Here is a 23,995-nt window from a genome sequence, read left to right as displayed (position 1 = left end):
GGCGGTAGTAGCCACATCTGTTACGCCACGGTGGTATGGTGAGGGAAACAGAGCTTGATACCGCCGCGGCTTGTTTTCTGGCCGACGGAACGCCGTAGATGAGCGCTACGGAAGAACCGGGAGAACGGAGACCGATCAAATACGGAAGCGTATACGGCAAAGGTGAGGCAAGCCTATACGAATCTAGGAGACTGTCCGTTGTGGTTCGGGCTCTGGATTAGAGCGGTGGACATGGACGTCTCCTCATTGCCTCGGGTGGCTCTATACCTGACATGTACCTAAAGGCCCTTGGAAACTAGAGGAAGAAAGAACCCACAGTTCTTGGGCGTATCAGGGCTTCGGAGATTTATTCGGATGTGGGAGTCAGGGTGTCTAATCGTGGACGACATCGGATTAACAGCGTATGGGCGTCTACTTGGGAGTGTAACCGATAGCTGGGCTGATATCAGCAAATCCAAGCACAGGTGGTCAACAGGGGGCGGCGGAGCTTTCTTCGTCTGGGGCTGGCGGGGAGACCGCAGAATTCAGAAGAGTAAGAAAGTGAGACTGGCGGACCAGATTTCAGTGTGATGAACAAAGCGAAATAGCTGGTCGGTGCTGTTGACGAATGTTGCAGGAAGATGCGAATGGGCCATCAAGAAAGGGGTCAAGTATTATTAACCCGTAATACTGCTGTGATGCGAGCTGAGTGCCAGAGCCCATAAGCTGAAGCGGTGCCATGTGGGGTGGACGGACAGCCTCCGTAGCTGACGGTCCCAGGCGGATGTTCCAGACGGAATGCAATGGTCGTGGCGAGGTGTTGGTAGGGGTTCCACGCGAGGAATCGACAGTCGAGGAAGACTGGAAGAACAGAAGAAGACGAAGAAGAGGAGGAGTACCGGTACGAGTGTGGCCGAGGCGGGCCGAGTCGAGACATGGGCAGGCCGCAGAAGAGTGAGTCCCCGGATTTCCACCGGGTGGACAGGTGGCTATTCCAAAAGAGGCAAGACCATGTCGGTGGTTCCGCTGGATTACACGCCGCACCCGCTGCGAAGCTGCATAGTCGAGACTTGTTTCTCCATCGACTCTACAGCGGTCTGCTGCAGTATCTGGGCGGGTGGCTAAGCGTTGCTAACGTACCTAGTGTACGAATGATAGTCGTGGATTGGGATTGGGCAGGCTGTAAAAGAGTGAGAAAGGCGGCAAACATGTCAAAGTGCAGCTGTTGGTGAGGTTACAAGTGCAGGTTGAAGGAGCGACCGACCCATCCACACAATGCAAGTCCACATCCACACGGCCTTCCATTCTATGTAGGTACCTACTTCGTACGCAGTAAGTGCGAAGCAGTAAGTACCTGGGTAATTGCCCACGCGGTGAGAGAAGGAGGTACTCGGGATACATCTTGCCTCACATTGGGCCGTGGTGTGCAAGGCATGACCAAAGTATCACAAGGTATCGCGGTTGCAAAGTGGGAAGGAGCGAAAGTGGGCGGCGTGGGAGGGTACCCCCGTGTTGTCGGGTAGCAAAGAAGCCAAGAACCCACGCCTCTTGCCTGCCCATAACGTGGTGTTCCACGTCCCATCCCGGCAATCACAACCTAGCGGTCCCTGCCATTTGAAGCAGCAAATAGCCAGACACTCTGAAGCAGCAAGTACGGGAGTAGTCGCGCTCTGCCCCTCCCTCCTCCCTCCTTCCTGGTCTGCCCCATAAATGCTCCTACCGTATGTAGCTGTCTATTCTGCCTGCCTTTCGTCATTGCCACGGCCCTTTCATCTGAAGGTTTTCCTCTCCCTGAAAGGTCACCACCAACAAGAAAGAGTGGAAGACGTGCTCTCCTCCCATCATATACCTTACCTTACCTTACCGGTCCAGATACACACACAGAACACGACCGAGACAAATACGATATCCTACCCGAGCCCATATCAGACGTCGCGAACGAACCACTCTCGGCTACTTTACTTCGTCTTCCATTGTTAGCAGCAGTGGTCAGTCGCCCCAGGGGAAGAAACGGTGCAGCGTGCCTTCCCGCCAGCTCCAGTTCTACAGCTCCGAACCACACATATCCATCCCCAGTCCTGGGCCTAGACCCAGCACCAGACGAAGCCTCGATCCGAACCGAACCCCTTTCCACCACCACAACTCCTGCCCATTGACCACTCACGAGACGCAACGAACACCACCTACTTTTCTCCTTCTTCACCCACCTGAAAACTTCGCGACGACTGGTCTACCTTGACCTGTCTTATTCGACTCGACCACCTTTTCGGGCCGTGATGGTGACGATCGACGTGCTGCCCAGCTGAACGATAACCATACCAAACAACTTCTAAGACCCGAACCGAATCCCTCCTCCTCTTTATGACGGGAATATCAGCCATCAACAAAAAAATACATAATATGGCGGCTACCGTTGCGCACGCGAGCCCCCTGTCGAACCAGGTCGGCGGAGGCTTGTCCAAGATGATGGGCGGAGGCAGTAGCAGTAATGGTCATGCTCAGGCTCAGGCTCAGGCTCAGGCGCAACAACATTCCGATGCTGGAGCTGGACCTATTGCGAGCCGGAAATTGACTCCTCAGGACTTTCGCGTTGTAAGAACGCTTGGAACTGGTTCGTTTGCGCCCCGTCCCCAATGTCTCGCTGCACCTACCTTGTCTCGGAATACCATTTGCTAACCATGGACTTCAACCGTGCAGGAACGTTTGCTCGGGTGTGTCTTGTACGCCCAGCAAATGCGACTGAAGAGGAGCGCGACACCGTTTTCGCGCTGAAGATCCTGCGGAAAACAGAGGTCATCAAGCTGAAGCAGATCGACCACGTCCGCCACGAACGTCTAATTCTCGGCGATGTTGCCGGTCACCCTTTCATCACGAATCTTATCTCCTCCTTCGCCGACCGCGATCACTTGTACATGCTGCTGGACTACGTTCCCGGCGGCGAGCTTTTCAGCTACTTGCGCAAGTTTCGGCGCTTCGAGGAAGAGACGGCGCGCTTCTATGCTGCAGAGATTGTTCTAGTGCTGGAGTACCTGCACGAGCAACAAGGTCGTGTCGCGTATCGTGACCTCAAGCCCGAAAACCTTCTCCTGGATGGGGACGGCCACATCAAGTTGGTTGACTTTGGCTTCGCAAAGAGGCTGAGCAACAGCTCAGGCCAGCCCATTGAGACTTACACACTCTGCGGCACTCCCGAATACCTCGCCCCGGAAGTGATCCATAACAAAGGTCACACGACGGCGGTGGACTGGTGGGCGCTGGGCATTCTGATATACGAGTTCTTGACGGGATATCCGCCATTCTGGCACCAGAACCCAATCGAGATCTACAAGCAGTGAGTAACACCGTAGCAGCCAGCAGGCTCCTCTTTCTCGTTGCAGCAGCTTCTAACAGACTTGGCAGAATCGTCGAGAAGCCCGTCATGTTCCCCCATGACCCGCCAGTATCAGCCGAAGCTCAAGATCTGATCAGGTCCTTCTGCACAGTAGACCGATCCCGACGACTAGGCAACGTGAGCGGGGGAGCAGCCAAGGTCAAAGAGCACCCCTTCTTCCGAGGGGTCAACTGGGACGACATGTACCACCGACGAGTAAGAGGCCCCATCATCCCACCGATTCGATACCCCGGCGATGCGCAATGCTTCGACATCTATCCTGAGGACGACGGCAAGAGGGAACCATACACGGACGACATGGTCCAGAAATACGACCAGTACTTCAAGGACTTTTGACGCAAGCTTTGTCAACCTTTTCGACCCCTCATTGTATGAATCATGCTTTCGGAGTTGTTCTTTACTCGGAGGAGTTAAGTCTCCGTAATTCTTTCATGTTTTTTTTTGTTATGATACTCCAACCTGTAACTGTACTGCATGAAATTTGGTAGCGAGGATTAGGAGAATGAGCGGCCCTTTTAGCGGCGCTCGAGAAAGGCATAGCTTGGACATTGGGGAAGAAGCTATCAGGCTTGGGTCTGGAATATGTGTGTGAGGGAAATTCTGCTGGTCAAACCCTGGATAGGCATCGCTGGGTATTGTTCTTTTCACCCCATTTCACTCGGGTATTTGAAGGCGTTAGATGAGGAATTAGCCAGCCTGTACCGGGGGCAATTCAGGAACTCTGGAACCTTGTCTTTTGGAGGTAGGAGATACTCCGATCAAGGAATAGAAGAGGAATTCGTATTCATATGAGGCATGGCAGCCGTGACTTACTTTTATTGTCTCTTTCTGTTGCCCCAGTGCCCTTATGCGAGCAAGATGCTGTGCCATCAGAAAGAAGCAAGTTGACAGGCAAAAGCAAACCGCAGTGTGCTGTCAGACCTGAGATGGTTGGCTGGGTTGTCAGAGCGTCCCCGTGAGCACTGACCAAAGTCCTGGCCATGACAATGACAGCATGGGGGGGTGTCTCAGTTTCCTTGAGGAGCTAGCCGAGTTGGGCATGACACATGCTCGTGGATTGTCACTCTGGTGATGGGCAAATCTCACGTCACCTGGGCCAGGGGATGCGTTCCCTTTTCTCAGACTCATCTCACTTGTATTTTACTTCAGTTACAGCCCAGCGCTCAAATTGTATGTCAGACAGGTCGATGAGGCTCTTTCTCTTAGTGAGATCCGTAGTGAGGGAAGTGACATCATATCAACTTGGCCTGAAAGGGTCGGCCAGACTGGAATGTCCAAGGTGGGATGAATGCCATCGTATCCGCACTGCGGAAAAGGCAAGGCAGATCAAGGGGTTGCGAGCCAAAGCGTGTGTACTGTGTATGACCTCTCGCTGAGTAAAGGGGGGAAAAGAGGGAGCAGCCGGGTGAGTTTAATGGGTGAGATGAGAATGAGACTGACGAAGAGGTGGAGTGCGGCGGCCTAAGAATGGCCGGCGCAGGCGGGTTGCAAATAAGGTGCAGAGGGGTTACCCCTCTGCAGGGGACTGCCGGGCTGCGAACCGCCCACGCCGCCCACTGTGAGGTGCGCTCCCATGCAGTCCGATTAGGGGTAGCAAGCCTCTCACCTTGCCAGGTACCTTGACACGCTTGGGTTGCTCAGGTGCCCGACTGCCGTTCACAAACACCTAAAATTGCCCAGGTGGGAGGCATTAGGGAGGTGGGAGGTGAGGTGTGAGTGGTGCAGGTGGGCTGCCACGGCTGCAGGTCACTAGCAGTTCAGATAGGGCAGACGGGCTCAGGAAAGGTAGGGCGGGTACGTACCTCGACCCTCTAGGCAAGGACGGAATCCTTGGCGGGAAACCTCTCTAACTATCCACTGCATTGCATTCAGCTCCAGTCCCGACCTCTGGCGCGCAGCTGCTTACTGCTTCTCTCCCCATCAAATCGTCCAACGAAATCCCACACACCACATACTCTCTCCGAACACCGAATCGAATACTCTCTTTCAGTCTCGAGGCGTACTGATGCTTCAAGAACCATCTGCCCATTTGCTGTGACGCCAAAGCTCTCTTTCACTCCTTTGGCAGCCAGCACCTCGTTTTAGGCTCGAACCCCCCTTCGCCCTTCCAGGTCTACGAGCCGTCGACCAAGACCCGACCTTACCTTACGCATCCCGCGAATCTGAATCCATCCGGCCCAAGCCGAGCCCTTCGATCTGCGGCTCCCTAAAGATACCACTCCCCGACATGACCAGCTGAGTGCAACAGCTTCAGGATGTTCACTCTATCCAGTCTCGTGCAGAAGGCACAGCAGTTGGTCGACCCGACCCAAGGGCTGAACCTGACCAACTCGGACAAGAACCCATCCAAGTCGTCGCTGTTCCAGAACCAGTTCCGCCTCCCCAGCACTCAGACGCCGCTGTACGAGATCAATGCCGAGTTGACCATCCCGCCCGCCAATGCCACCTATGGAGGCAAGGACCACGATCGAGGCTACCACTATGCTGGCAAGCTACACCTGTCTGAAGGCTACATGTGCTTCTCCACGACCCCCTCAAGTTTTGTCCAGGGCGCCAGCACCTCAACAAGCTCTGCCTTTACGGGCCAAACGCATGGCGGAGGCCCCAGCGGAAACGGCTTCACCTTTCCCCTCTGCGCCATCAGAAGGGTAGAGAGGTTGAACAGCCAGACCTTCCAGGTGAGGTTGCTCCAAACCCCGGGTTGTGACATTGACAACAGTCCGTGCTCCACCCCCCGCAAGGCCATGAACTGACACTGCTGCTGCTCTACCACGTAGTTTGCCTTGGCGATTACCACCTGGAATGGCATCAACCAGCAAGAGAAGAAGGACAAGGACAAGGAACCCGCCCCCGACGAGGATAAGAAGGATGTTAGGGAACAAAGGATCACGATACACCTTGCCGGTACCCGCCAGGGCTGCGAGCGCTTCTGCGACGGTCTGAAGAAGGGACTGAGGGCCGGCGTCGGAAATGTTGGCAAATACAAAAAGGTCACCAGCGAGTGCTACTCCGAGTACCTCCTCCGATCCGACGACAAAAAGAATGCGAGCCCGCCCGACGCCGGCCTGGGCATGCTCTTCCGCTACCCTGGAGACCCAAAGAAGCTCCGCGACAGGGCCAAGATGCGTCTCTGGGCCGAATACTTGCGCGACAATGGACGGAACATGACGCTCATCCGCCAGCCAACCTTCCACAAGCTCATCCGCGTTGGCCTGCCTAATAGATTGAGAGGTGAGACATGGGAGTTGACGTCTGGATCGATCTACCTCCGACTAGAGCACCCAACACTGTACGCCGAAACGCTAGCCAAGTACGAAGGCCAAGAGTCGCTCGCTATTGACGAGATCGAAAAGGACCTGAATCGAAGCTTGCCAGAGTACCCTGGTTTCCAGAGCGAAGAGGGCATCGGCCGTCTCCGCCGTGTGCTCACAGCTTACAGCTGGGTGAACCCGGATGTCGGATACTGCCAGGCCATGAACATTGTGGTAGCGGCATTGCTCATCTACATGTCTGAGACGCAGGCCTTCTTCCTACTGTCGTCCATGTGCGACAGGCTAGTACCAGGATACTACTCTACGACAATGTACGGAACTCTGTTGGACCAAAAAGTGTTTGAGTCACTAGTCGAGAAGACGATGCCTATCCTGTGGGAACATCTGGTAAAGAGCGATGTGCAACTTTCAGTTGTGTCACTGCCTTGGTTCTTGTCACTATACATCAACTCGATGCCCTTGGTTTTCGCTTTCCGAGTTCTGGACGTCTTCTTCGTCGAGGGACCAAAAGTTCTGTTCCAAATTGGACTTGCCATCCTGAGAATCAACGGCGAGGAGCTTTTGGATGCCACAGATGACGGCGCCTTCATCTCCATTCTCAAGGGCTACTTTGCTCGTCTCGACGAGTCGGCACACCCCAAGTCGGAGAACCCGAAGCTGCGCGCTGTGACCAAGTTCCAAGAGCTGATGGTGGTGGCATTCAAAGAATTCTCGGGTATCACCCACAGCAGTATTACAGACTTGCGGTTGAAGAACAAGGATGCCGTACTGAGCAACATTGAGAGTTTCGCAAAGAGAACAGCTCTTCGAAATTTGGGCCCCGACAGCAAACTCCTTGCCGCGGAGGAGCTGGGCGCCTTATACGATCGCTTCTATACAATTCTGTACGAGAGACAACAGCGAGAGAGCATTATTCAGCAGGAAAAGCAGCGCCGTGCAAAGAACGCACGGCCTAGAGCGCGAGATGTGTTTGAACCCAGCGACGAACACGTCGAAAAGGGGCGAGTGGCCCTTGGTGCTAGCACCAGTCTGATGGATTACGATGCATTTAGAGAATTTCTCGCCAACATGGCAAAGTGGGCGATGTCCGACTCACCCACTACGCCGCGCCGCGACACATTCGCTGATAAGGACAGAAATGCCTACACGAGCCGTCGTCAAAACAATGGTCTCCTTTCCCCATGGGGCTCAGGCCCGGAACCTGCCGATCACGAGTTCATGCAGCAGTTGTTCAAAAAGTGGGATGTCAGCGGAGCCGGCGTATTGACCCTAGCTGATGTGGTATCGGGCTTTGCCAGGATCAAGGGCAAGAAGGACATCATGGGAACGATTACGTATTTCTTTGAACTTTACGACGATGATGGCGATGGCAAAGTTGACCGTGAGGGCATCTTACGTATTTCCGAAGCGCTCCTCTTCCTTTCAAGAAGAGGACTCGAGGGCACTTTGAGCCCGAGTGCCTCTACGCTCACGCTCAGCACGCCGACTGGCCAAGGCAGTGAGCCAAGCCTGCCTGGCATCTCAACCAACGAAAAGTTCTTGGGCAGCGTCAGCGCATTTATCAGAAGATGCTTCGAATATGCCGATCCCGACCACCCCAACAACAAAATCCACGAAGAAGAAAAAGAAGAGCCCAAATCTACGGAGAATAGCGAGGCATTCGCCATCGGCGACGACGATGATGAAGAGGACCTGCTCGCCATGGATTCGCCTCCCGGTAGCCCAAGCAAAGCAAAGAAGTCGTCATCCGACTCACTATCCTCGCCGACTGAAGAGAAGCCTCCTGCCGCAGGGCAGTCACAACGACGTGTCTCGAAGGCGCAGTCAGAAGCGGCAAACGCTGCTTTAGACCCTGCGAACCCGTTACATATGACGCTGCCAACGTTTCGCATGGTCGTTCTCGCCGATGAACTTCTCGAGCAATTCTTTGAGTCATCTTTCCCGACCTCTTTCCACCTTATCGAGGGTCTACCGACAGTGTCAACACCCACATCGACTCTTACTACCTTTTCCAGTCTCAACTTTGGACGTGCACCCGTCGCAGCTCTCAATCCTGCGGCTCAAGGGGCCACCCGTGGTCTACGCGGTGTACTGGACAACATTGTCACGGACGGAATGCGTGTGGCTGCAGAAGTTCGTCGGAGGATGGAGGAGGCTCAAAAGGAGCTGGAGAAGAACGCTGTGCCTGGGCAACAAAGAGATGTCGAAGACGAGGAGGATGATGCGGATATTGGAGTCGAAATTGGCATCAGAAAAGGCACGGCCAGCGGAAGCGCGGATATCGAGAGACGGAGTGTACGGAGCGAAGACCGTGACCTTCTCGACGGGGCAGACGCCGAGGCTGGGGCCAACGGTAGCGGCAAAGAAGGACAGCTCGTGGACATTGAGCCCACAAACCGGAGCGAGACGAATGCCAAGGGTGTCGTTGAATTTGAGGGCTGATCGACGTCTCTACGCGTGGACGCAAGCATGCAAGCACGCAAGAACTACGGCTTGCGTGATCCGTTAAGGGTACGCTCCGCACGGCAAGGAGGTGGGCACGGCCAGAACCCACATCGCGGGTTCGAGGCACGCAAGGAGCGGCAGTTGTCATGAAGCTTTGGGAGGAATGTAGTGAGATTGGGAAGGACGGATGCGGTACGAAAGCACGCTGTAGCGAGGAGGATTGACAGGCGATGCTTTCTTTCCCTCTAGTTCGTGGGAGAAGGTATTTGTGGGAATTAGGACTATACCTGTCGACGTCTTATCATGGGATTCACGTTTGGGATTGTATTGCCTCTGCGGCTAGAAGAAATGGTCACTCAAGACAAGAAAGACGTTGTCCATTGAGGCCTGGTGGTGCCAGTGCGTCCGTCCCCTGTGCCAATCGCCTGTTCAGCTCTGGCGAAGCGTTACATTGACTGAGGTTATCGCCGCGAAAATTGCTGATACTGACAGAATCGGTAGAGACGTTCGATGTCGTAGCCTGCGTAGTACAATAACGGGCGCTTTCTCACTTGCTCAGTTTCGAAATCGGCGGTCATCTACAGGGTCTGGCACGGAATCGAGGTGGTACAGAAGTTTCCAAAAACGGCAGATGAGAGTCGACGATCCGCAACGCCATCTGCATGGCTCGAGAGGCACTAGAGCACCTGGTATCAAGTTCCTCTTGAAGTCTGTGATCGTTTGCAATCAAACTTTGGCATTGAGGGGCGTGGGCAACATGGAGCTCTTATGCATCATCGATGTGGGTGAGCCATCCGTGGGTGCAACGATTCCAACGAACATGGATGGACGGTAGTTGACTTTCTGCCGAGGTACCTAGGTAAGGTAGATGGCACAGGTTCCAAGGGGAAAGGGAAACTGAAAGATGGTCATTCAGGTCAGTGTTATCGTGTCTTGGTAGTGACATTCGCGTGTAGAGACTAACGATAGTCTGAATAGGCGCTGATGGTGTGAGGGAGAACGTGTTTTCAAGGAGGAAGAAGCAACGCCGAAGCAACGTGGCTTATGCAGGGAGAGGATGAGGCACGTATTCCTTCCACTCCTTGCAAAGGCGTGAAGGTGTCATTGGACCCTTTCTTCCCCTCTTGGCCTTAAACGGGAAAAGGCAAAGATACTTCAAGTTCTCAACTCCCACCCAAGGGCCACCAGTTGTCGACGCCTCTCACATATCCCTCAACTCGTCGCCACCCAACAGCGTCACTCCACATTCCAATATCACGACGCCTTGCAATTCCTTGGACAACCAGTTTCCAGGAATCTGGAATTTCTCGACTCATGGTATGCCGGCGGAGTATCCCGTCCGTTCCGTCCTCTTTCCCCCCTTCTCTGCTTGCGTCTTTCAAGTTTCTTTTTCACGTGTCCCGGCCTCCACTTCACCCGCTCTGAGTCTGCACGACATGGCCACATGTTTGTGTGACACGGATCTCCCCCCCATCTTCGGCCACAACCCTTGTCTCGACGCCCAGTCGTACAAGTTTTTTTTTATCCGGGGACTTGGGAGCCGTTGGTTGCACAGGGACAACGACTGCCGTCGAATATGGATGGATGCCGTGCTGGAGGTCTTGTCCAGGCAAGACTTCTCTGCTCAATATTCTCACGAGACATTGGTTTCTCGTCTCTCAAGCAAGCATAGCTGTGCTCACACTGTCCACAGACACAAACATACATGCCTTAGCACATTCGCCGACGGGTTATCTGCTCCGTTGGCCCACGGCAAACTGTGTGGGCACGTAACGCATCCACCGTGAAGGCCGCTATGCCTCCTCCGTCCCTCGATCAACGACGGCTTGTTTCCCCCTCTACATTCCGCACGTTGCACAGCCAAGCTTCTCGTCTCGCGCTCCAGTGTTTCTTTCCGCCGTTGCACAAGAACGTAGAGGAAAGTATGGCGGTCGGCCGGCATTCTCTGAGTCGATCCACACATCCTAGCCCCCACACCAACGACGATTTCTGCTAGCAGGACGGGGGCAAGAGGCTACACCAAGAGGCCATCGTCGTTCTCGAAAACGTGCTTCGCTACATTGCAATAAGCGACCCCCGTTAAATTGTCTGAATTCAGCCGCAGGAGAAAATCCCCGCTACAGCCATGAGGGAAGAATGATGAATGGAAATGTGTAAAGTGGCCACGGCTCTTGCGAGACATCGCCAGACCATCCGGTTTCCTGGCTCCAGGGCCCCATTGCTCGCCAACGCCTCTTCGTTCTTTCGCCTCTCTCCTCCGTTTCGACTCAGGAGTGAGAGGGGCGGCCGTCCAAGAGGCAAGCCAGGGCCAGACACCCACATACGTCGACCCGTATTGCAGGAGAGGAATGACTGGCGTTCAGGGGAAAAGCATCGCATACGGCTGGACCTGAGAATCGTCATTTCAAACATTCCTGGTTCCTGAGAACGAGCCCATGCTCTCTCTCTCTCTCTCTCTTTCTCTCCCCCGGCAGCCCTAAGGTGGGAAGGGAGGTGGGACATCTAATGCCGCCCATGTCGATGGTAGTGGGCAAGAGGCGATAGGGACAGCATTCTTGGTCCTCGCGACGAGAAGCTTTCAAATACGGCCAAGATTCTCCTCCCAGAACCTCGGTTTCCCTTCTTCTCTCCACCGCGCTTCGACTCACACTCGCTTCTCCTTTTCGTCCGTCTCAACCTGGTTTTTCCTTCCGGGGGCAAGTTGGGCAGTCATTCGTTCTTGTTGCTTGGTTCTTGCTTGCGCCTTGTCACTCTTTAGGGAGATTGACATCCCTTTCGTCTTAATACTCCCCCTCCCCCTCTCCAGTCTCGACTTTTGCCTTTTGGCTCGCTGTAGTTCGTCAGTCGTTCTTCGAAGATTACCAACAAGATGAGTTGGATGAAGCAGGCGGCCGTTTTGGCCACTGTGGCCTTCGCGGCAGTCGCTCAGGGGCAGGTTGCTTCTGCCAATGCCAACTGTTATCCTGCGGATACATTCGCCAACACCAACGAACTTGTTGATGCGTCCATGACGCAGGAGCTCTGTGATAGCCATTGTAAGGCCGTCTCGGGTGCCACGAAATTTGCACTCTTCGGTGGTACTACTTGTCGCTGCGGTACCACCATCGGCAACGCTGCAGTCTCCGACAGCCTTTGCGCCACGGCTTGTGGCGGTGCTGCCACGGAGAACTGTGGTGGTACTACGACTACTAGAAACCAAATCATCTTCATGCTCAGCGCCGGTACCACAACCACCACTACCACCTCAACCACTTCTTCGTCTTCGAGCTCTTCTTCCTCTTCTACCAGCCTGACCACCACTACCACTACCACCACTTCGTCTTCCTCCTCCTCCTCCTCCTCCTCCTCTTCCTCCTCGTCTTCTTCGTCCTCGTCTTCATCGTCGTCTTCATCGTCGTCTTCATCGTCGTCTTCGTCTTCGACGGACACCTCGAGCCACTCGACGACGACTACCACTACTACTAGCCCCACGTCGACCTCCACGACTTCGACGTCTTCTCCTAGCAGTGGTACGACCACGACCACGTCGTCAAGCAGCTCCAGCAGCACCGGGACCACTACTAGCCCGACGTCGACTTCCTCTTCGTCCTCTAGTAGTTCTAGCAGCACCGGCAGTTCCAGCACTGACACCTCGAGCCACTCGACCACCACAAGCAGCACGGCCACTACTAGCCCGACGTCGTCGTCTTCATCCTCTGGCAGCTCCAGCAGCTCCAGCAGTTTGTCGACTACGACTACCTCGCCCACGAGCAGCGGAAGCACCACCTCCACTGGCTCAACTGCCTCTTCAAACTCGACCAGCTCAAGCACCACTGCCGGAACTTCCTCCTCGACTGGATCCAGCTCCGCTTCTAGTACGCTAAGCACCAGCAGCTCTTCCAGCAGCTTGACGTCGTCTTTGTCGACCTCTGCTACCGGCACCTCGAGCTCCGCTTCTACCACTGCTGCTGGTTCTAGCACATCGACCACTGCTGCCTCCAGCTCTTCGTCATCCGTCGCTGCCTCCAGCTCCTCGTCTTCTGTTGCAGCTGCCAGCTCATCCTCCTCGGTTGCCTCTGTCGCTAGCTCTTCGTCTTCAGTTGCTGCTGCCAGTTCGTCGTCTTCCGTTGCCGCCTCCAGCTCTTCGTCTTCCCATGCTGCCTCCAGCTCGTCTTCCTCCGTCGCCGCCGCCAGCTCGTCGTCCTCCGCTGCCGCTGCTAGCTCTTCATCTGCTGCTGCTAGCTCCTCTTCTGCCGCTGCTGCCAGCTCTTCGTCGGCCCCTGCCGCCAGCTCTTCTGCTGCCCCTGCTAGCTCTTCGTCTGCTGCCGCCGCCAGCTCTTCATCTGCCGCTGCCGCAAGCTCCTCGTCGGCCCCTGCCGCCAGCTCGTCTGCTGCCCCAGCTAGTTCTTCATCTGCTGCCGCTGCCAGCTCCTCTTCTGCTGCCGCTGCTAGCTCTTCCGCTGCGCCTTCCAGTTCTTCGGCAGCTGCTCCGTCCTCGACTGCTGCTCCTTCCTCGTCGGATGCTCCTGCTTCATCATCTGCCCAAACCACCACTGCGGCTCAACCTGGCCAGTCTTCTATCGCTGTCCTCAGCCCTGATCCGGTGCCTTTCTCGAAGGCCCTTGAGATCCAGCCCGGTGAAGCTGTTGTCGTCGAGATTCCTAACACCAGTGGTAGCCAGGAGAAGTTCGTTGTTCAGTCACAGGGATGCAGAGGTGTTCCCGCTGGAGAGTCGCCCTTCGAGAACACTGTCAACCCTCCCGATGCTTCTACCGCCCCTGCCTGCGCGGTTGCTTGCGCTTCCCAGTCATTGCCCTTGACTACCGTCATTAGAGGCCAATGCTTCTGCGGTTCTGTTCTCAGGACTCTGCCCCTCATCCCTGCTGATCAATGCGCCGCCGCTGCGAGCAGCCGTCGTCGCAGCTTCCTCAGACGCCAGAGTGGTACTGTTGACCCCGCCACGATTCTCAGTGTCACTCCTGCCAACCAGGTTGCCCTTGCTGCCGCCTCGACGACTTTGAGCTCATCCAGCGTCCCGTCCGCCGTGGTCAACACTGACACGAACATTCAGTTCGTCCCTACCAACACTGGAACTTCCGTCGCAAGTGCGAGCTCCACCGCCTCTTCCGGAACTTCCACTGGTACTGTCTCCGGTACGACCTCTGGATCGACCTCTGGAACAGTCTCTGCCTCCAACTCTGCGTCCAACTCAGTCTCCAACTCTGGCTCCAGCTCTGTCACCAGCGCCGCCGCGGCTTCTGCGACTGATTTCATCCTCGCCATCGTCGGCGGAAGAGCACCTACCAGCTCTAGCAGCTCCTCAAGCTCTTCCAGCACCGCCACGTCGTCCTCAAGCTCTTCTACTCGCAGCAGCAGCAGCTCCACTGGCTCAAGCTCCTCTGGTACTTCTTCCAGCAGCAGCTCTTCTGGCAGCTCTTCCTCGGGTAGCACCTCTTCTGGAACTACCTCTTCTGGCTCCAGCTCCAGCTCTTCTGGATCGACCACCTCTGCTAGCACTACGGATACTTCTACCAGCTTGTCCATCACTAGCTCTGCTTCCACCAGCAGCTCTACTACCGCCCCGTTCTCCAACTCCACCGCTTCCCTTACCATGAGGAAGCGTGGCCCTATCATGGCGCACCTTATGAACCGCCAGAGCGGCGCAACCACCTACGTCGGTACCACTGGACAGACCAACCCTACCAACTGCAACCAGGCTGCTGTATTCAGAATTGGCGCTTCTGGCACCATCACTGTTGATGGCGTTGCCCTCGGTGTCAACCCCAATGTTCCTTACATTGCTCTGCGCTCCGGCAGCACCGGATCCATCACCGCGACCTTCACCAACAACAACGGTGTTTTCGCATGGTCCAACGCAGCCTTCTCTGGGGGACAGGCCGGTTTCTGCCAGGACAACAGCGGTCAAGTTTACGCTACCTTCGGAACCACCACCCCTCCTAACTGTACTCCGGTCACCCTGAGCGCCACTCCTCGTAAGTCAAGCCGCAAATGTCTAACAACCTCGCTTTTAACACTCCCTTCTAGGTTCTTCCTGCACGGCCAGCGGCAGCACTACCAGCCTCCCTGCTTCCACCGCCGCTACCAACTCTGCCACCACCACTCCCGGCGCTGTTTCGACCACTTCTACCGCCAACCCTGGATCGACCGCTTCCTCCAGCCTTACCACCACCCGTTCTGGAAGTGGCACGACTACCCCCGTTGGTTCCACCACCGCCCCTACCGGTGGCTCTACCTTTGTCAGCGGTGGCTCGACCTTTGTCACCGGCGGTTCCACTGTCGTCTCTGGTGGCTCTACCATTGTCTCGGGCAGCTCTACCTTCGTTTCCGGCGGCTCTACCTTCGTTACCGGAGGTTCTACCGTTGTCACTGGTGGATCTACCATCGTCAGCCCTACCACTGGTCCTGCCGGCGGCTCGGCAACCGACAGCACCGCTGCTGCAGCCACCTCCAGCATTGCTCCCAACCCTGTCGCTGTTGACGGCTTCTCTCTCTTGGGATGCTTCGCGTCGTCCAGCAACTTCCCCTCGTTTGTTCTGGCCTTGTCTGACCCGTTGTTGACCCTGGAGAAGTGTACCGCTGCCTGCCCTGCCAGCTCCAGACTTGCTGGCTTGTTTGGTACCGACTGCTACTGTGGTGACATCATCGACAACACTCTCACCATTCTTGTTCCCGAGGCCCAGTGCAACACTGTCTGCCCTGGTAATCCTGCCCAGCGCTGCGGTGGTCGCGCCTCTTCAGTCCGTCTGGCCCGTCGCCAGATCCCGACTGATGTCCGTCTTACCGTCTACGTCCGTCTCGATGTGTCCCCGCCGGTTGTCTCCACCGTCACCAGCATCAGCGTCAGCACTGGCGCCGGTACCACCGCCTCTGTCACCGTCGTCAACACCATCACCGAGCCTGGCACCACCATCACTGGTGCGCCGGTTCCCACCAGCACTGGCCCCAACATTGCAGGAACTCTCACTCTGCCTCCCGGTCTGTACACGGCTGGCGCTCCTCTGCCTGGTGGCGAGGTTTGCTACGTCGTCACCCGATCCTGGTTCATCGGACAGACGTCGCTGCTCCCTGCCTTGCCCACTGCTACCGTCTGAGCGTGACTTTTCCAGCATCAAATCACGAAGTCATTGGCATAAGATACATGTACGGTTCACATATAGACTGGGGAGTTATTTCCCGCGGCTTATGGGATTTGTGTGAAATTTGTTTCTAACTAGCATGGGGGAAGAGAACAGTTACGACTTGTACGAACTGTATCACTGGCTAATGTAGGAGATGTTTTGTAGTTTATTTTGTCTTCTTTTGTCGGACTTGGTTTAGGAGAATAGATGATTTAGGAGCCAAATATTTGATCATGCCGTTGTCCGCTTCCAATTTGTGCAACTGCCACGCATAAGGCATTGAGTTATCTCTGGTTTTCCTCTCCTCCAAGGCTGCTCGCTGTGCTCAACTACCTCTTTGTGAGACTTGTGGTACTTTCAACCTGCCGAGAATGAGAACGTCTCGACTAAAGCATTTCAAGGCAATCGTTTCCCTCATGTCTTGGTCATCAGGGTTACGCATGGTTCGGCCGTAAAAGAGATGAGGGAATGCCACGTCATTTTTGTCGTCCTCGTGCACATCACTTACTAGAGCGGTGCGGCATGTGATCTTGCGTGGTTTGTTGCTTATGGGAATCGATATTTCTGATGGCTGCACTTCATTGAGGAGTTTTTGACGGTCAGGCATACAAGACGTTATGCCTTGTTATTAAAGAAAAAGTAGCGTTGCGAGCAGATCGGCGCGGCTGTTGTTGAGTTTAGTCGTCTCTTGGCCCTGGACCCAGGTTCTTGGGGTTGGCTGGGTTCGAGAAGGTATACAAGCATTTTTGGATCACGAGGGTTTCTGATTTGGAACAGCAGCAATGATCCTTCCCTTTGCCATCGGGACTGAAAATGTCCTGATTCGTTATCATAGAGGGGGCGAAAGGTCACTTAGAGAATAATATTAGAGAAGGGGTTTTAGAAGAGAGAACCTTACTATTCTATTCTCTACACAAGAGTGCACTTTGCTGGTTTTAGAGGGTTCCATTCAGAATACCTACTATGCGTTTCGCGGCAATAAATGAGAAAGAGCTGTTTTTTTAGGCTCAACCTAGAAGTCCTCGGATCTGTTCAGGCTCTGATGTAAATGAACAGTGTTCTCTCGCACTTGTGTCCGGCGAGCGGGTGGATCCCCAAGAGACTTTTGTTCTGGCCAGACAGAATATGCATGCTCCTAAGACAACTACACAGAGGCCAGTAATGGAGTGCGGAAGTATAACAGGTGATCGGCTTTGTAGACTCAAAGTATAGTTCAACCATACAACCGCTCCAGTAGAGAATATGATAGACGATTTTGGGATCTTTCTGTGGCGGGGTTACTCATCTGGTTATAGGGTGTTCCCGCTTCCCCTGAGAACTCCTGATTTCTACGAAACTTTTACTTCTGGGAGGTTCTGAGGACAGAAGATACGCGTATAGTCGTACTTTGACACTCTATTGTGAGGTGGGTAAGTGAGTAGGGGACAAGTCCTGAACGACGCGGCCTTAACACAAAGCATGGGCAGGGATAATCTGGCGGGGCATGGTGCACGTTGTCGGGCGCACGATCGAGACGCGTTCACATAGGTCTTCATCTTGGATTGAGGTATTTTCCAGGTTTTTATACATGTCGAGATAGTGAGTACGGAGCTGTCTACTGGGGTGCTTTCACAACTAGATGGGGGAGTGTATGCGCATCTATCAGAAGCGGGTCTCGGCTCTAGGACTTGGTATTCTTACTATATAAGTGACGGCCATAGACGGAACTGTGGACGCCCCTTGACAACCAAGGTCAATTGTGTTCAAAGAATTTCTCTTGTTAACTCATATTAATTCAAGAAAAATGCAAGCGCGTTTAGGCTATGCTTCTTAGTTACTAAATTAATAATCCTTAATCTCGCTCATAAGTTAAGGTTCTTACGATATTTAAAGAAAATTTTAGTATTCTTCGCTAGTGCTTGTGTATTCTCTCTGTAATATACTGAGATTATAGAAGAGTATAGAAAGATGATGAGGTTTTTAATATGGAATAGATTGAGGTAATGATATACATCTCCATAGTGACCTCGAGTTAAAGCAGAGTAAAGAGATGAAATAGGACTGGGATTTGTCCGCCAAGATAGGCACACAATGCGCAAGATCGTTGCATCTAAGCCGTTGCTTGGCTGTTCTGTCCTGGGGCCTTTGCCACACCATTTATATTCTCTTGAGCCTCATGAAGCTAACACGAGCATCTGCTAGCTGTATAAAAGAAAGTAGTGTCACCATTCTGCCTACCCCACCCTTGTCTAGAAAGAGTTGTATGGCTTTTGCTGAGTCGCTCATTTGGATACTGTAGTCAAGCCGTTCAGTCGGTGTCAAAATACACCCCCAGGTATAGCAGCTGCCTCTGTGTTACATTTGGTGCCCAATTCATTCTGCCTCACGGGAGTGACTCGGCCGTTGACTGCCCCGCTTCTCCGATCCGACTTCCCCGCTCCGAGCAGGTCAGTCCGTCCGGACTAGACGGCCAGCCCACCAATCACCAACCACACCCTTCACCCGACCCCTTGCACATCACTACTCAACTGCTACTAGCCGTCAGATGCCAGAGTATATGCATAAGAAACCAAAGCGGACTCCAGATCTACTAGTTCATCAGACGATGATATTAGAATACTTGATGGCTGGCTTTGCCTAACGTCGACTCCTCCTCTTCCACTTCCCCTTAGCAGTTCCCCCCATTTGCGGCGTCGCATCCGCTGTGCCGCTGTCACCCCGCACACTCTCTTCCTTGCGCATCACACGGACATGCGAGGAAGAGGAGAAATGAAGATCTCCGTCTCTACCGTCGCTATTCCGAGCCTTCCCCGCGTTCTCTGCTGTCACCTTCCCGGTACCCCAACCGGCCCATTGGGTTACATTACATATCGGACCATGTATCTGATCGGGATCTGTCACCGTCTTGGCTTCCCTTCTTTCAATCTTCTTACTTCCTGATATGGTACGCGAGAAGCTTTCCCATCGATGTGGTGTAACTGCGATACAACTCTATGTTCCTGGCCTGGTGATCTGGGTGACCTAGGTGACGTTGGACCTGCCATTGAACCAAGCTTTTCTTTGAGAGAAGTGACTCTTTCCCGGCATCACATGAAAGCTTATTCGATGTCCGCGGCATTTGTCTTGATGGAGAGTTTGGGTGTGCAGTCTACCATTCCTTACGTAGATGTAACAATGTAGATAGTGATAAAAAGTCTGTGGTTATAAGTGAACGACAGGTTCATCCCATCTCCCAAGCAGGTTCCTAAGCTTTTACACTCCTCGCAAGTGACTCGAAGCTTGTATCCACCTGCTCCTTGCCTCACACACGGGCTGAACAAGCCCTCCCTGACGACAATGCCGTCTCTACGCCCCCTCCCCCTCCTGGCGATGCTGCTTGCATCGACCGCCGTCACCGCAGCTCCCTACAACACCTTTGACGGCCCAGGCTTCCCCGCCTGCAACGACGTCGCTGCAGTCCACAACGCAACCAGCGTCTCCGACATCCAGTCCCTCGTCAAGGACGCCATCGCCTCGGGCCAAAAAGTCCGCGCATCGGGGAAAGGCCACATGTGGTACGACACAATGTGCTCCGACGACGCCAACACGGTCATCATCCGCACCGAGGACGTCAATGGTATCTCCGAGTTTGATCTCGAGGGCGGGAGTGTGGTCATCGAGGCCGGCGTGACGTTCTTGCAGTTGGCTGAGTATCTGCACGCCAGGGGCGCGTCGGCGGGGTACACGCTCGTGAATTGGAATATCACGCTGGCTGGGTGTGTTGCCATGGGGGCGCATCGGTCTTCGATTCGTGAGGATTCAATGGTTGCTGCGGGCGTGCTCGAGTTGGATATCGTTGATGGGAATGGGGAGCTGAAGCACCTTGTAAGGGACAATGATGACGATACGTGGCTTGCTGCGTCGACTTCTCTTGGGTTGTTGGGTGTCATTGTGCGGATGAAGTTTAAGATTTATCCCGACTTCAAGGTCTATGCTCAGCAGAAGACGTGTGTGACCCTAGAACCTCATATGCCTTGACTAAGCTGACAATGAGGAAAAAGGCTCGAAGAAAGCGAGGTTCTCGACGGCGACATCTACGGCATGATTGCGCCTTATGCAACAGCCAACTTCTGGGTACGTCTACTTCACTCTCACAATCCATTTCACTTTGGAATCTCCCACTGAACTAACATTCCCACGCAGTGGTGGCCATACAAGCGCAAATTCCACCACCGCTACTACGACGTCGTCCCAACAAACACCTCAGACCAGCAAGGTTTCCAAAACACCTTCTCCGTCACCGATCTCGAGGGCACCACAGCCCGCACCCTCCTCGACAGCGGCCGCTACCTGCCGACCTCCAACATGCTCGCCGAAGAAATCTTCTTTGGCCTCTGGTCAAAACCCAACTTCCGCGAAAAGACGACGAACCAGCCCATCGAAGAGTGGCCCGTTTACGGCTGGAACTACGACGTGCTCATCGGCGGGCTGTACCCCGACCAGAGGCCGCTGTGGGAGGTCGGCGTCCAGGGGTACACGCTCGAGCTGGCGTTCCCGATCACGCAGGCGAATGCCATGCTAAAGCGCGTGAGGGCGTTGTTTGACGACGAGGCCAAGAAGTTGATTGTCATGACGTCGACGTATCGGAGCGGGATTAACATCAAGTTTGGGAGGCCGTATTTTGATCTGCTGGGGCAGGTCACGTATGGGACTGCTGATGGGGCGGATTGGAGTAAGGGGGTGATTATGCTTGATTTCCCGACGTTTAGACCGACTGTTGGCGATCACAGCAGGTTCAACGAGCCGTTCTGTAAGTGGATTTCCCGGCGAGACGCTCTACTTGTCACAGCTTCTCGGTGAAGGAGAAACGATGAACTGACTTGCTCTGGATCAGATCACAACCTTGCCAAGGTCCTCATTGATGAGTTCCCCTGTCGCCCTCACTGGACCAAGAATACCCGCGAGGTCTTTGCCCAGGCCGCGAAGAACATTGATCCCGATGTAAGTTTGGTCATGTCGTTGATGTTAGAAGCGCTGGTTGCTGACAAGGAAATGTAGCACATTGCCCGCTTCAAGGCTGTCAGGGAGCAGTTCGACCCGAATGGCGTCTTCAAGAGCGTTGTCGGTGAGGCCATTGGGGTCTACTAAGTCTCGGGAAGTTTGTAATGAGGAAACTGTTGGGTTTAATTTTCCTTGTATATAGTTCGATGACAAGCAATATATACGCCAAGCAAAATAAAACATGGTTATACGATGTGTCTTGTCTTCAAGCTTCTGCTACAAGCCAACCTAATTTCATAAGCCTAGTAATCCAACTATACCCTCAAAAAGACGAAAATAGCAATTCCTTCATCCACCCCTCTGAACAGGCCTTAACTTAACCATCAACGGCCCCTTCTCCCACGTAATATAATTCCTCTGCACAATCCACGACTCCATACCGGGGCAGAGCGCCAAATCATAGTGCCACAGCGTCTTGGCCAGCAGCAGACGAAGCTCCAACCACGCAAGACTAGACCAAAGCACACACAAGGTTTTTCGTCAGCAAACGGAAGGAAAATTTGCACAAGTGGCAAATGTAGGGTGCTAGTATTCGGTGGTAACTCACTTCTTGCCCAGGCAGTTCCTCGGCCCATACGAAAACGGCTCGTGGACGTCCCTCTTATCATCCTTCCACTCGGGCGCATCCGTATGGATCCACCGCTCCGGGACGAACTCGTTCGGCCGGGCCCAGTTCTCCGGGTTCGTGAAGGCCGAGTAGGGGTTGACGGATACCAGGGTCTGTCATCTCACTGTAAGCTTCCACTTAAAATTCCCAGCTCACCAACCAGCGTCATCTTCATCACGTAACTATGCAACAGGGGAAGATATGAAGGAAGAAACAAGGGTTCATAACGTACGCCCTCCGGGATATACTCCCCACAAACCTCCGCCCCGCCCCGCGGCACGATCCTCGGCATCCCCGCGCCGCCGGGGTTATACAACCTTAACCCTTCCATCAGCACCGCGGTCAAATACTTCAACCGCACAAGCCCGTCGACGCAAATATCCTCCGTCCTCGCAAACGCAGTCCGAATCTCCCTCGTCAAAATGTCGTACACCCGCGGGTTCCGCAGCAGGTAGTACGTCGTGCCGGACAACACCGTCCCCGACGTCTCCGTCCCGGCGACCATGAACATGGCCGCGTTGGCGTGCATCTCCCTGTTCGACAGACCTTTTTCTTTACCCTTGGCCCCGGCTCCGTCGTCACCGCTGCTGCTGCTGCTGCTGCTGCTGCCGCCGTCATTGTGCTTGAGTACAAAACTCCAAATATCAGGCTTCGGATGTTTCTGCCTCTCTCTCAGCCGCCGATCGACGAGCTGGCCCGCGAAATTAGTATGCTCCTGCGCCTTCTTCTTCAGCGGCGCGGACGTTACCGCCTGCACGAGCGGTCCCAGCACGGGAATCTCGAGAAACACGAGCCCGTAGATGACAAACTTGAGCCCGGCAAAGACGTTGCGCACCCAGGGCGTGTAATCGCCCCTCTGAAGCAGCAGAAGCGGTTCCCCAAACGTTAAGTCCGCCATGATGTCGAAGGTGGCAAAGTTGTACAGGTCTACAATGTTGACGGACCCTAACTCATCACACTCACCCTCACTATCGTGCGCTCGCTGACGCTGGCGCTCACGCTCGGCAAGCGATCCCATCGTCTCGACCATTTGATCGGTGTAGTCCACCAGCAGGGACTCCTGCGCCTTGAGCGCCGTGTTGGAGAAGGCGTGTGTGAAGATGCGGCGCTGGCGGGTGTGGTCTTCCGGCCTGGTCGTGACGAGGCTGTCGCGGCCAAAGTTCTCGCCGCCGAAGAAGCGGATGTCTTTGGCCATTTCGGATTTGAGGGGGCGGCCTAGGATGTCTTTCCACGCTTGTGCTGTTTCTGTGTATCAACATTGAAGGTTTTGATTCGGAGCACATAATCAAAGGAGAAACAAGACGAGGGGGGTGAATGTACGTTGAATATAAGATAGCTCGTTGGGAGCTACGCGAACGGCGCCGGAGTAGGTCTCATGGATTTCACGGGCTTTGGCGGCGTATCTGCCCGTCAAGAGGTAAATATTCTTCGGCACCGGGCTAGATCGCCATAGGAATGGTCCTGGGTAATGGCGGAGCGGGTGGAAGTAGACATTGTAGATGCCGAGTAAAAAGTACTATGATACCCCATTAGTGTGAGAACTATCTCTAACGCGGGCAGTCAAAAGACATACGTATGTGATCGTGATCTCAATAGTATACAAGGCAATGGACCCGTAATCCAGGGCCATATTTTTCTGGATATTCTTTTGCTCAGTCGACTTGCGGTCAGTGAATTGGAGTCCACGAAGGTATCGAGCTTTGGAGCAGCTTCACAGGTGTTATTATCTAGACGCTCATCGGAACGAATACGAATTCGATGCGATGGTTCAAAGCGGTGAACACCACCCGTTTGCCTCATTAGGTGAACTCAAACGTCATTGCGCCGGGATGCTGCTGACAGCTACCATGTATGTAGTAGCATCTCACTCGAAACTTAAGCAGCAACGGTTGGTTTCATGAACCCGTTTGCCGGCAGTTTGTTGACAGCTCGTCATCCTTTCAATCGGTTGCCGCACCGATTGAGATTGTGAATTAGAGGAGGTCTAGCTAGATACATTTAAATGGAGGCAGGCAGTGCCTTCACACGTGTTCTGGTTGACTCAATCCCCTCTACGTGCGTTGCCAACGACCGGTCAGGATATATATACTCATGAGCGCCACAGCCTTGCCGCCATTGGAAGTACTGGCTAGATTCTAATTGGCTTGAGTTTCTGTACTAATCC

At 54.2% G+C, this 23,995-nt stretch overlaps 6 protein-coding genes across 6 annotated transcripts; 4 read left to right on the top strand and 2 right to left on the bottom strand.

Moving 5' to 3' along the window:
* Positions 1–2,379: 2,379 nt before the first annotated feature.
* PKA4 (cytochrome c oxidase subunit 1) lies at positions 2,380–3,706 on the top strand (the record flags this gene model as incomplete). The annotated part of the gene is made up of 3 exons (XM_053192297.2): positions 2,380–2,590; positions 2,677–3,310; positions 3,379–3,706. The coding sequence occupies 3 exons, from the start codon at positions 2,380–2,382 to the stop codon at positions 3,704–3,706; spliced, it is 1,173 nt and encodes a 390-aa protein (XP_053050461.2).
* A 1,919-nt stretch (positions 3,707–5,625) lies between these two features.
* GYP2 (GTPase activating protein (GAP)) lies at positions 5,626–9,084 on the top strand (the record flags this gene model as incomplete). The annotated part of the gene is made up of 2 exons (XM_053192298.2): positions 5,626–6,048; positions 6,148–9,084. 2 exons carry the CDS (start codon positions 5,626–5,628, stop codon positions 9,082–9,084), a joined length of 3,360 nt encoding a protein of 1,119 aa, XP_053050462.2.
* Positions 9,085–12,045: 2,961 nt separating this feature from the next.
* Positions 12,046–14,610, bottom strand: N0V96_011290 (uncharacterized protein; the record flags this gene model as incomplete). The annotated part of the gene is made up of 2 exons (XM_065759228.1): positions 12,046–13,578; positions 14,371–14,610. The coding sequence occupies 2 exons, from the start codon at positions 14,608–14,610 to the stop codon at positions 12,046–12,048; spliced, it is 1,773 nt and encodes a 590-aa protein (XP_065612125.1).
* An 88-nt stretch (positions 14,611–14,698) lies between these two features.
* N0V96_011289 (uncharacterized protein) lies at positions 14,699–16,178 on the top strand (the record flags this gene model as incomplete). Its single annotated transcript, XM_065759227.1, has 2 exons — positions 14,699–14,987; positions 15,112–16,178. The coding sequence occupies 2 exons, from the start codon at positions 14,699–14,701 to the stop codon at positions 16,176–16,178; spliced, it is 1,356 nt and encodes a 451-aa protein (XP_065612124.1).
* A 3,342-nt stretch (positions 16,179–19,520) lies between these two features.
* N0V96_011288 (uncharacterized protein) lies at positions 19,521–21,311 on the top strand (the record flags this gene model as incomplete). The annotated part of the gene is made up of 5 exons (XM_053199400.2): positions 19,521–20,170; positions 20,225–20,297; positions 20,367–20,973; positions 21,058–21,164; positions 21,222–21,311. 5 exons carry the CDS (start codon positions 19,521–19,523, stop codon positions 21,309–21,311), a joined length of 1,527 nt encoding a protein of 508 aa, XP_053043147.1.
* A 456-nt stretch (positions 21,312–21,767) lies between these two features.
* Positions 21,768–23,461, bottom strand: N0V96_011287 (uncharacterized protein; the record flags this gene model as incomplete). Its single annotated transcript, XM_065759226.1, has 4 exons — positions 21,768–21,944; positions 22,091–23,076; positions 23,152–23,347; positions 23,405–23,461. The coding sequence occupies 4 exons, from the start codon at positions 23,459–23,461 to the stop codon at positions 21,768–21,770; spliced, it is 1,416 nt and encodes a 471-aa protein (XP_065612123.1).
* Positions 23,462–23,995: the final 534 nt, after the last annotated feature.

This window comes from Colletotrichum fioriniae (genome assembly GCF_027942845.1).
Source record: "Colletotrichum fioriniae strain IMI 355084 chromosome Unknown scaffold_17, whole genome shotgun sequence".
NCBI lineage: Eukaryota > Fungi > Ascomycota > Sordariomycetes > Glomerellales > Glomerellaceae > Colletotrichum > Colletotrichum fioriniae.
The sequence above is the reverse complement of the archived record's forward strand: the minus strand, read 5'-3'. Positions and strand labels throughout refer to the sequence as shown.